This window comes from Pleurodeles waltl, chromosome 1_1 (assembly GCF_031143425.1).
Source record: "Pleurodeles waltl isolate 20211129_DDA chromosome 1_1, aPleWal1.hap1.20221129, whole genome shotgun sequence".
In the NCBI taxonomy this organism is placed as follows: domain Eukaryota; kingdom Metazoa; phylum Chordata; class Amphibia; order Caudata; family Salamandridae; genus Pleurodeles; species Pleurodeles waltl.
Genome location: NC_090436.1, coordinates 506,459,296 through 506,472,070, shown reverse-complemented (window position 1 = coordinate 506,472,070; position 12,775 = coordinate 506,459,296). Strand labels below are relative to the sequence as shown.

The 12,775-nt window shown below is 39.9% G+C and overlaps 1 protein-coding gene across 1 annotated transcript in view; it reads right to left on the bottom strand.

Annotated features, from left to right (window-relative positions):
* The window catches only part of ADGRV1 (adhesion G protein-coupled receptor V1), a 2,003,619-nt gene that overhangs the window by 841,239 nt on the left and 1,149,605 nt on the right, over positions 1-12,775 (bottom strand). Inside the window, exon 73 of the mRNA XM_069225272.1 lies at positions 11,069-11,204. Within this exon, the coding sequence (XP_069081373.1) occupies positions 11,069-11,204 (136 nt within the window). The remainder of the gene's footprint in view (positions 1-11,068; positions 11,205-12,775) is intronic.

The following is a 12,775-nucleotide window of genomic DNA, read 5'->3' as shown; positions in this document are numbered from 1 at the left end:
CTGGTGGAAAACGCATGACAAACCTGAAACTTCCCTACTCCCACAAGCATTATTGACGCATAGAGCCACCTGTAAACCCATTACACACCTCTATAACGCTTTACAGACTACTAAAGAGGCTCCCCTTCAATCTTTCCAAGCCTATTGGGACACCGCTCTTATTGTCACGCTGACAGATAGACAGTGGACACTGTGCTCAGACACTGATTTCCACAAACCGCAGGATAAAATATACAGAATTCAACTATTTACACCAAAGATACCTTACTCCAGAACGCTTGGTGCAAATGCATACAGAGATCACTGATGGTTGCCCTCGTTGCCAAACTGCTCTCGCAGACTTTGCTTATATGGTGTGGGGTTGCCCCAAGCTTATTACCTTACGAGACGAGGTTGTGGGCTTCATTTCGGAGACCTCAGGTACTTTCCTCCGAAGAGAAGGTATACATTGCTTAATGGGCAACACCTCGCATGGCTGCACACAGCTGGTTAATAAAAGTATAGACCTTGCCTACCTGCTGCCGAAATAAAGAATAGCCATGTGCTGGAAATCATCTACACCTCCCCCTATTAGACTATGGCTCGTGGATTTGTACTCTGGAATTTTAGCAGAACAGAAAACGCTGTGTAAGGGTGGATATGATCACTCATTTTCAGTTATGCCTCCAGACTGGCATAAATATTTGAGGAAGGGAAAGTCAAGTCCGATGTTAGACCATCATAGATAATTACTACGCCATCCTGAACACTGGTTTCACTTGTATAATCTCCGATCTCCTCCCCCTCAGCAAAGGTGTTCTCAGGTACCGCTAAGCTAAATTCTGGCAACCACAATGCAAACCCACAGGTCGTTACTGACACCTGCCCCTCTCACATGTAAGTTGATGGATCCTTCAGACTGGGTTCCCCAACATCCCCTCTCCTCCCCATTGAGCCATCCAAATTTGTTTCATTCGTACACCCCCGAATCATTGTCTACGCTTAAGACTCCATATCATTGATTATGTTATTTCTTACAGGCCGTAAATGTTGTCACAACCATGTTCCTCGATGTCTAGCATATGGAGGTCATGCTATTAATGTAAACCTTACCGCTGAGGATCCACACCAAACTGTATGCAACTGTTTCTTATGTCACAGGGAACAAACGTATGCATTATCACGTGTCAGTGCCGAAGTTCATGTGATGTCTTAGTGACATATGACTGTTACTTCTTGTTTTTCAAATTAATAAAGAAATATAACAAAAAAAAATCTGACTTACCTAAATCACAAATGGTGCCACTCAGGGCAACCCTCAATGCCATAGCAAGACTAGTAACAGGAAAGAGACAATTTGACCACATCACACCCTCCATCATGTCTCTCAACTGGCTCCATACCAAAACCAGGATCCAGATGAAAACAGCATTCATAACTCACAAAGCCCTTCACCAAGATGATCCCAGGTACCGGGCATAAAAACTTACAATCTCAGGGGCAGTTGCTCTCTAAGGAGCTCCGACTAAGTCCTGCTGGAACCAGAAAGATTTTTTAAAAAAGAAAACGTACACCACACTTTCACCCAATCTGCCACAGTGATCTGGAACTCTCTCCCAGCTGAGATCTGGTGTAATGCATCAATGCTTCTTCAAAAAAAGAGGTCAAAAGGTTTCTATTAATAGACTCCTTACATAAGGATCAGGTCCACAATAACCATGGTAATGTAGGACTTACGAGGCTTTTCTCAATGAGACACAGATATCACCGGTCTCGCTTCATCAAGAGACTTGAAGAGCAGTCAATGAAAGAGTAATTGTTATGTCTGTGATGCTATCATCAGCCGATTGCCTGTAGGCCTTCTGTAACATGGTATGGCCTCTATATTGTATATTTGCTGTTATCAGTTGTCGTTCATTTATGTGGATCATGTAACGGGTATGGACTAGTCTGAGTCATGTTCGTACTTCATAAAATTCTCAAACAAATAAATAAAGATATTACATTTATTATTTTGGAAAAGTAAATATTTAAGAATATTATAATGTATAACTATCTTCAAAATACCATCTTGCAAATGCCAAGCCCCATAAACATCAACAGTACCACTGTTTGAGAGACTATGTTCAAACCCACCGACAATTCTAGGAGAGTCAATGCTGCCGCACCACCCGATTCAGTATCTGTCTCAGATTAGCCATCATGACAAAAAGGGGAGTCTGTACTGTGAGTTTTTCTAACAGCTGACGGTGAGTGCAGGGTGTAGCACGTTTTCTCAGGGACAGGGTCCCCACCATTGACTTCTTCCCTCATTCAAACCCTTATTTGGGGGACAAAGATGTTGACGACTGTAGGAAAATATAAATTCTTGTATCATCACCCCCATTTTGTTTGACTTATGCTGTTGTTTTCTTTTTTTTTTTTTACTTTGAGCACTGGGGTTTTGCTAACCACAGTGGTGGCTGCTGACTTTTGAAGGTGGTGGAGCGGTAATGTTGATTACAAGTTCCAAACAGCGATTGAAGCAAGCAAGGAAGAGCAATTGACAAATTGGGGCTGAGTAAATTAACAATACTAAACAAAATCGTGCAATTTACAACACATTTTCATACAAAATTCGGTTACAATGCAATACTTTAAAAAAAACAATTCCAACGAGGTAGTATTTCAGTAATTATTAATGGAAGGGAAGCTGTAACTAAAAAAATAGATGAGAAAGAAGGGGCAATAAAACTCAAGAAGGTTGGAGCCAAAAAGTAAGGGCTTTGAACTTGAAGCACAGTTGAAATTTGTAATTGTTTAATAATTATTTATGAATCATAGTCATCCACAACAGGAAAAAAAGTAACGCGATCTTTTGTATTCATTAACTTTTCCTTAAATTAATGCATTGAAGTTTAGAAATAGAGTCAGTAGGGGAAATGGATAAATTTAGCAGCACTTGTGAATTTGAAAGGGAGGTATCTTAGGGGCATGCATGTAATACATGAAACTGACTCTTCAAGTGCCCCGACGGCTTCTTGTGCTTCCGGGTCTAATAGGTGACTGGCTTTGCTTTAATCATGCTAACTCACAGTAAACAATAAGACTTATGTTAAAAAACATCTTTAGTCCTTAGAAGCAAAGCTGCTGTGACTGACTTGGCCCGAGCCAAAGTTGCCTTTTGGAAGCAAGCTTGTTCTGTGATAGACTTGTCTCCACCTCTACAGATCTTTCCATAACAAGGCTGCCCTTCTAATGACCACACCGTAGTTATAGTTACTGCCGTATCCAATGTCAGTCTGCTGTGTCACTGGCTTTCAGAGCATTTCATGAAACATCATGATTTTCTTGCAGGCCAGGTCGGACACCTTTGCCAGCAAAGCCAGAGGCATAGCGAGGGACTCACTCCCATGGCAATAAATGGTATCAAGGAACGGCACGCATCGATTCTGGGAATGACATTTGAAATGCACAAGTAATAAATAAATAAAACGGACTGAAAGACTGCCTTTAGGTAGGCAGCCCTGAAAAGTGCTTCACATATTAAAAGCAATGCAGTTACATAAACCTGTTCAATTAAGCTGCAAACATTATCTGGCCTAGGTAATGCATTTAATATGGCTACATGCACGTTTAATAATTTTCAACATATGATGATGACATGCACACACACCAGCGCTGGCTCATTAAGGCTGCTTCTGGACTAACCAAATGTACTTCGGAAGTTGAGCTCTCACTGACAAAGGCAAAGCAGCTCTTAATTCACATCCTCTCAGCTTGAGCACAGTGCTGTCAGCTGCAGTTGTGAACAAAAGGTGCATGCCGAACACGGGAGACGGGAACACGGGCACCTTATTCTTCATGCCACAATCCTTCCTGCTATTATGTGTGTCGCAGACCCATGGGGGATGGATATCAGCGTTGCCCGTCATCTCAGCTAATCCCAATGCTGGTTTCATGTTGTGTGCATTAGTAAACAGCATGACAGCATCACCTGGATTGGTTGGAGCAGGCCAGCACAGCATTCTAATAGAGATCAGGAGGCTGCGTCTCTGTTCCTCAGCTCACTTGCACAGCACTGGGCTAACGTACGCATGTCAGGTTGGCCGTGGCAAACAAAACAGTCATACTGACAAGTGCACTTCATTTCACTGCAGAGGGCAGGGTTGCTGGATCAGCCCACATTGACACTATCTGGCAACATAAGAAAGGACTACAATAAAAATATTTATGTGATGGCTCGCATCTCATGTAGGGGGTCAAAGCACTTGCACTACTATAGATGAGACGCCCCTGGCTAACCATGCTCCAGTGCATGTGCTCTGGTCCTGAAAATATGTAAAAAATGGCAATATTCCTAATTCACACATTTCAAATACTTATATGATTCTTGTACGTAGTACAACGGGTTCCCAGGGCCTGTTATTTAATCGTCACTGGTGAACTGCAAATTTGACCTGTCAAAATAATCCCTTTTGACAGGCCTATACCCCTCCCCTTTAAACAAGTGGGCCTTAAATGTCCATGAGGCAGGGTACATGATATTTAAAAGTAGGGTGATTAAAATGTTAAACTGGGTCCTTACAGCGACAATGCCCTAAAACTTATTTTGACTGCAGAAGAGTTAGCTGTTCAACAGGAAAGCAATGGGACACATTATTAAAGTTAATAATGTTATCTCCACCTAGGAACAAGTTAAGGGTAGTTTCATCCTTTGGACTTTTTAAAATATGCATTAAAAATGCAATTCACTGGCTAGGTCTGACTTGTAACAAATACATTACAAAACATATCTTTAAAATGTCACCCTTAACCTACCTAAAGTTCTAGAAGTCCACTTGCTTGAGTTTCCCCTGTGAAACGGGGGCTGAATAGCTCCTTGATGAGATGTGAATTGGCTCCCAGGACTTGGGTGTGGGGAGTTTAGTTTTTCCTCTAACAGGATGATCATCTGGACTGTGCCCAGGAATTTAAACTTCTAAGACACCTACCCTGTCACAGGAAGATATAACTAACAACTGGGCTTGCCCTTTTCCTTTGCGAGTCAGCCACAGGTTACTCAGATTTGTAACCAAATCACTACTAAGTATATCAGGTTACCTTATACCATCTCCAGGGAATCAAAGGAGTAGTGTTAGCAAATGAGATAGAAACAAACAGGAATTGTTAAGGATATGGCCCCATTTAATTTCATTGATTAGGGGTGGAGTATATTCTAGAAATCAGGCATATTTTTGAGAGTTTAAGGGAACTTAATTATGTTGAAAAAGGAATCACCTGTCTGTCAAAAGACAAAAATGTCACTATGTAAGGAATGGTAGAGGAAGGTCGGTGGTAATATTGGTTTTGCCAATGACTGTTTCTTCAAGTGGGCACTCTAAACATGAGTCAGCGATCACAAATCCACTGAATAATTGAGAAATTGAATTATTTTAATTTTTCAACTGACCTCAGATGGGATGTCCATTAAAAAATATTTAGTGTGGATCATTAATGTATGTATGCATGTTGTATATATATAATCTTAAGGTATCCAAAAGTCTTCAAAATGCCATAAAGGGTCAAAGGCAAAAACACGAGTGGTTGGAGTGGTAACCAGTCTCTGTGATCAAAAATGGACTTTTAGTGCACTTTCCTAAATTGGAGCAGGGTTGTAGCGGTCCTGATGGGCCTGGTGATATCACTTCTATAGCCTTAGAACCCGCTACGGCGGGTTCTAAGGTTATTAGAACATTCTGCCACTCAGGGCAGAATGTTCTATTAAAAAAAAAAATGTTCACGGAGCCCGAGGGGATTAAAATCCCCTCGGGCTCCGTGAGGCTTTGTTCACAGCTGTTGCTGTGAACAAAGCGAACATTGGAATGTTGGCGCTGTGGGCTTTTACCGGCCAGTAAAAGCCCGCAGCACTCCATTGTTTTCAATGGAGCTACCAACATTCCAATGTTCTAATGATTGTTGGTGCTTAGTTGGACTTAACAATTTACTTTGTTTGTACCTTTTTGTACTCCTTTGTCCCCAGTCTGATGATGTCCTAGCTGTGGGTGTGTAGAGAGTGTGAACTGCCAGATAGCAAAGGGTGTTGGTTGCAGATTGTTAGAAATGGGGTCTCTAGGTGGCTGTGGTTTGCACCCTGTTCAAGTAGGGACCCTCACTCTAGTCAGGGTAAGAGAATCACACACCTAAAATAATCCCTGCTCACCCCCTTGGTAGCTTGGCACAAGCAGTTGGGCTTATCTAAGAGGCAATATGTAAAGTACTTGTACACACACAAACACAACAACACAGTGAACACACCACAAAAGTACTTCAGACCATTTTAGAAAAATAGCCAATATTTATCTGCATAAAACTAGACCAAAAACTGCAAAAATCCAACATACACAAGCAAAGATGTGAAGTTGCAAATACCTTGTCCAGCTAATCTCCCCACTCTTACAAACAACAAATGGGCTTTTTATTTTGAATCGGAAAAAACAATCTGTCCAGACCACGACAGGCTTTGGTGCAAAAGGACACAAGTGAAAAGGGTATAATTTTACATAAGCAGCTGGGATAAAAAGATGAATGTGAAGAAACTGTCTACCAAGTCTCTTCAATGATCTGACAGTGTTCTAATTTTAAGCCAACAGACGATATAGTAGGAGGGGCACAATAATCAGCAACTTACAGGATGTTGGAGAGACTTTGAGAAAAATCTAATAGACATGGAACACTACTGTCTCTCCTTACTGGCCAACACCATTTTCAAAACTAACTGCATCTTCTACATCATCATCATCTGTGTTAGAACTGTCAGCCATTGGCGTGGTTTCCCCTGTCTTTTTTTAAAAACTTTATGTTAAACTTAGGTGAATCAGTTTTTTGCAGGATGAAATTATTCTTATGTAAAGCAATCAGACATCCATTGGGTCTTGTACACACTATATTACAATGCAGATAGATAAACAGATGGAATACAACTGTAATCACTCCTTTAATCACGCATAAATCATTGCTTCCAATGAATGTAGACAGAAGTGAACATAAAAAATGATATCAGATACTTTGCATCGTGATAGCCCCGTAGTCAATTTTGAGAGTGGATAAATGTGAAGATCTGTATTCTTAACCTCTATATTCTGACATACAACTGTGACTGCGTAAGCGATAGATAGCTTTCCACACCAAAACAAAAATGAACATCCTTATTAGGTTGAGCATAAGCGTTCAACCACGCGTATAGTTTTAGTATACTTCTTACGGCTTAAAGCAATTTCATTTGTTGGTTGCAATTTCCTTTAAAAATTCTTGCTTGCTAGTGGTAATTTCTGCATTTTTTCTCTTTCCATTTTCTGTTTCAGAGCAGTGACCAACTACTGTATTATTTCACTTTGGTTTCTTTATCTGTTGCTGTGACAGACTATTTTTTGTTATTTTGTTGGTGCTCCCCTTTCACTGTGGGTGTTTTGGGCAGGTAGCTGCCTGTGTTTTATTGCAGCATTCTGTTCCTCCCATCTTGTTTTGGCTTTATTCCAGTTTTGTCCTCATTTACTTCTGGCTCCTAATAAGCTTATTTTACAAAATAAACACCCAGTTGTTTAGCTTACTGCTCACAAAAGCCACAATATGTCCTTTCTGGTAGAATGTAGCTTAACCTAGAAGCAATGATAGCCTTGCATCGCATCTCAAGTCTCACTCTCTAGGGCCCCTCTTTGCCAGCACTCACAACATTCAACACAGGGCATTGCTTATCTCCTTTACTGGGGCCGTAAATCTTCACAGGCAGCCCTGCTCATTGAAATGTGAGGCAAGAATGCTTGCAAGACGTTTCATTCTATTAACATAAAAAGAAAATACTTGTCCAGCCTCATTTTTCAATTTATATTCAGATGTTTACATAACACAAAGTAGTGCAGTCATCTCGCCTCTCCTCAAGGAGTTGTGATTTTTGATTCTCTACCCGCCTTTTACAGCACCGTTTGTTGCAAATTTAGCAAAACGCTACATACATTTAACATGGTTCAATCTGCATCAGTATGCTCCAAATTATATTTATGGTTCCTTGTTGCTAGCTGGCAGTCTGTGCACATGTGAGTCGTTTTTTAGTCCTAAGATCAGATTGATTTTAGTATTAAACACACACTTGCACCTATAGCATTGTTTTTACATAGGATTTATATGATTTGTGTGCTATAAAATGTATGTGCCTTACTGGCCATTCAGTAATAGCAGAGTCTTATGTATAACTGGCAGAAGTACTTTCCCTCATTTTGACTTGCTTTACTGATCCTTGTCAAATGCAACCCCACACAATTCAATGTCACACAATTCCACAGCACTCAACATAATTCCAGTCTACACAATTCCACTCCACACCACATAGTTCCACACCAAACCACATAATTCCACTCCATGACACACAATCCCACTACACATCACATAAATCCACTGCACACCACAAAATTCAACATCATGCTATATAATTCAATGCCATACCACATAAATCCCCTTCACACCACTCCACAACACATACCATTCCACATAATTACATGTTATGACAATCCTACTCAACATAATTTTACTACACACAATACCCCATAATTCCTATCCACATAATTCCAATACAAATAGCTCCACTCAATGCCACACAAGTCAGGCACACACAATTCAAAGCCAAACAATTCCACACCACACCATTCCACTCAAACCCACATAATTCCACTCCACACCACATAATTGCAATCCACACAATACAAATTCAACATTATTGCACATAATTCCAATCCAAGCCACTCCACATAATTCCATACAACACAATATAATTACAGCGCTATTAAATGTCAACACTCCGAATAGCAAGGTTGCATACTCTTGAATCCACCCCTGGACTCTTTAATCCACTGCCACACACTAAGAGCCCCTCTAGCTCTCTTTTGTGGGTTCATACTTTCTTCCTTTGTGAGTTTTCAATCTTTCACTTCCTTTGTCTTTCCCCTTTGTGGGTTTTCCCTCGCTTGCTTGCAAAAAATGTCTGCCCACTGACAACCACTGGATCAAATTAAGCACTGGGTACTGCCCCTCATTCACCAGGTCTGTGCATCTCCAATGTCTTAAAGTCTCATTCTGATGAGTTGTTTAGTGTGTGTGTGTGTGTGTATATATATATATATATATATATATATATGTGTGTGTGTGTCTGTATATATAGGTGTATGTACATATATATGTGTGTATATATATATATTTATATATATGCATTTATATATGTGTATATATATGTGTATGTGTAATATATATATATATATATATATATATATATATATATATATATATATATATATATATATATATATATACACATATATATATTTGGTTGTGGTTATGTATATCCCACCATTCAGTGTCTTTTTAAGTTCTCTCATGGTTGGAATATTTGTTTTACAGCTAAGAGTAGTCTGTGTTTTAAGGGCCTTTTTTTAATAGTATTGCAGTAGGCCTGCTAGGCTTGAAAATGTGAAGGGCACTATGCCCTCTAGGTGTTACATTTATGGTTACACTGCATTACTTTCTGCCATTCTGTTTTAATTTTGTTACGCCCTCAAGGGGATGGCTATATTTCATTATGGTGTCCTCTATAGGCTGTTCTGAGCCTTACAGTCAAGATACTACAATATTTGCTGCACTCGGAAACTTGCCCCATATTGGTTTGTGGGGCATTCCTTTTACAAAACATTTTTGCCCATAACTTACCGTGTGGTGGTCCTAGGACACTGGGACCACCATCAATATTTTCACCATGACACATTCTGTCCAGGGCATCTCTGGGTCCCCACACTAAGTTGGGGGGAGGGGACAAAATAAGCCCCTCACTAGTCAGTGTCATTTTAAGTTCTCTCATGGCCAGAAATGTTGTTTTACAGCTGGGCATAGTTTGTGTTTTAAGGGCCTTGTTTGTAATAGTATTCTAGTAGGCCTGCTAGGCCTGAAAATGTGCAATGCACTACGCCCTCTAGGGTCTAAATATTTGGTTACACTGCAGTACGTTACGCCATTCTGTGTTTGTGTGGTTATGCCCTTAGGGACTGACTATGTGGTTATATAACCATGTTTCTTACAAATGTTATTTTTATAGTGGCAGCTCTGAGCATTAAGTCAAGATACTACAACATTGGCTGCACTTGGAAACTCACCCCATAATGCTTTGTGGGTCATTCCTTTTACAAAACATTTCTGCCCATAACACACCACACGATTCGCTCTATCTGTCAAGGTCATCACTGGGTCCCCAAACTAAATTGGGCAGACCCAAAAATAATAATATAAAAAAATATAATAAATAATGGCAATATTTTAATTTTTTTGCTGAAGCTAGAGGAAGAAGGTAAATAGAAGTGCTTTAGTTATATGCAGGGCCATTAGTATTATGTGGCAGAGAGGACCAAATTATGTGGCAGGACTAACCAATTTATGTGGCACGAAAAGTCCAGTTATGCATTTACAATGCCAATAGCTCTAACTCAAGCAAAAGCAAGACCTATTGCATTGCAAATGGTTGTATTAAGATAGCATGTGCCCGTGGGTGAATGACATGCTAAATACATTAACAATATTGCAATCAATGTGTTAAGTTAAACAAAAGCACATTAATTTATGCAAAGGGAACTTCAGAATATAGTGCTCGTGTAAGCTGCATGGAAATGGGTGTCTATTGGTGAACAACCAGTCAAAAGGAGAGTATGCGGATTACTAGCCATTTACATATAAAACAATGAGTACAATACTAATTTAGGTTTCATGACACACATAGTCTGGAGAAGAGGGAAGAGAAAAAGGGAGAAATCCAAACATACAGTTAAACCATAAAATATTAATATTAAAAATATAATTTCAAAAGGCTGTGAAGAATAATATCTGTGGAATTCTGCACCGTTTTACTGCCACTGCCAAAGAGTAGCTGCAAAGCTACCCTTTCCTCTTCCCCGGTCTAGCCTTGCCAGTGTGTCAAAAAATTAAGTGTGTAAAAATACTGTTTGGTATATGAAGTCGGAATGCTAATGAGGATGAAAACATGCATCATCAGAAGGTCAATGTATATACATTACATTTTAGAAGATATGCAAAGACTTACCTCAGGCGAGTTCCACCTGACACATTACTACTCAGATTAGACAAGTGCAATAAGAAAGACTCTGGTCTACTTGTATTTACAGTCAGAACCAACTGTATCACCTTGCTTGGCTCTCCATGGGAAAACATAACAACACCTATGGAGAAAGTGGCAAATGCATGAAAATGGAAACATGAGGGAGACATATAAAAAAATTGCATCAACAAACACCACTTAAAGGTACAGCCCTAGAAGTGGTTAACAGGTATACAGAGAGATTAACATTATTAAATTCTCAATTTATTTAAAATAAGTGAAAAAATTAACAAGTGTATTAGAATTATGGGTCAAGTGACGAATGCATGGTAATTTAAAGATGAAGGCGACAAAGAAAAATGGCATCAAGAAGTAACACTTAAAGATACAGCCCTAGAAATGAATATTAAGTATATGTAGATATGTCATCATGAAGGTGGTCTGTCTTAAACTTTCTGCTTACTCCTCTCATGTTTGCTTGAATCTATTTTTGTTAACCATAGGACACTGTGCATTGTACCACTGCTAACAACTGCCAAAGTGCTTGTGCTCTCTCCCCTAAACATAATAACATTGACTCTCACCCAATTGGCACCCTTAATTTACTTGTAAGTCTGTAGTAGAGTGATACTACATATACCCAGAACTTGTAAATTAAATGCTATAATTCAACCTCAAAGACTTATTATGCCACCCACTTAAGTGGCCCATCAACAAATGTATCATGCCTGCTACTGCAGCCTGTGTGCAGTTTTAAACTGCTAAGTTGACTTGGAAAGATAAACCCCTTTGCAGGCCTAAAGCTTCCTTTTTATTACAAATAAGTGACCCCTAAGGTAGGCCCTAGATAACCCGTAGGGCAGGGTACAGTGTATTTAAAAATTAGGACATGTACTTTCATAAAATGTAGTTTTATTTGTCCTGTAGTGAAAAACTCTTATATTCATTTTTCGCTACTGCAAGTCCTACCTTTCCTATATGTTAACATTGAAGTTACCTTATTACATTTAATAACGTGATAACTTTTGGTTGGGAACAGATAGAAATGCTATCTTTGGCCTCAAAAGAATAGCAATTTAAAATCCTCTCTGATGGTAAAGTCAGATTTTAAGTCACAATTCTGAAAGTCCTATTTTTAAAAGTTAGCCATTTATTCTCCTAACCATTCGGTGCCTGTATCCTGGGTCACATGACATTGAACAGTTGGTCTTTGTGCATTCTTAGCAGGATGGGAGGGGAGGAGCAGTTACCTGCACCACTGACATTTCGAAGGAGCTAACTCAGCACACTCACAAAGAACATCACACCAGTCTTTTGTCATCCTAGACCACTTGAACGTGGACTGGGGGAAGGACATTCCAGATCCATCTGTGGGGGAACACCATCAAGGTTTCTTCCACAGGTGCCATGTATAAAAACAGGGTCTTCAAACCCAATCTTCAGATCACATCAGAACTGCGGAGGACCCTCAGAATGATTCCCTTGTACTCAAGAGGACTGCTCTGCTGCTTCAGGACTGCTTTGTACCTTCTCATAGGACTGCTCTGCTGAAACCAGGACAGCCTTGCTGCTTGAAGGCTGCCTTATATCCTCAGAGGACTGCCCTGCTGCTTGAGGCCTACCTTGCTGCTTGATCCCATGACTACTAGAGTGGCTCCCAGGATCAGGTGGCTGACTTCCTATTCCGAGATA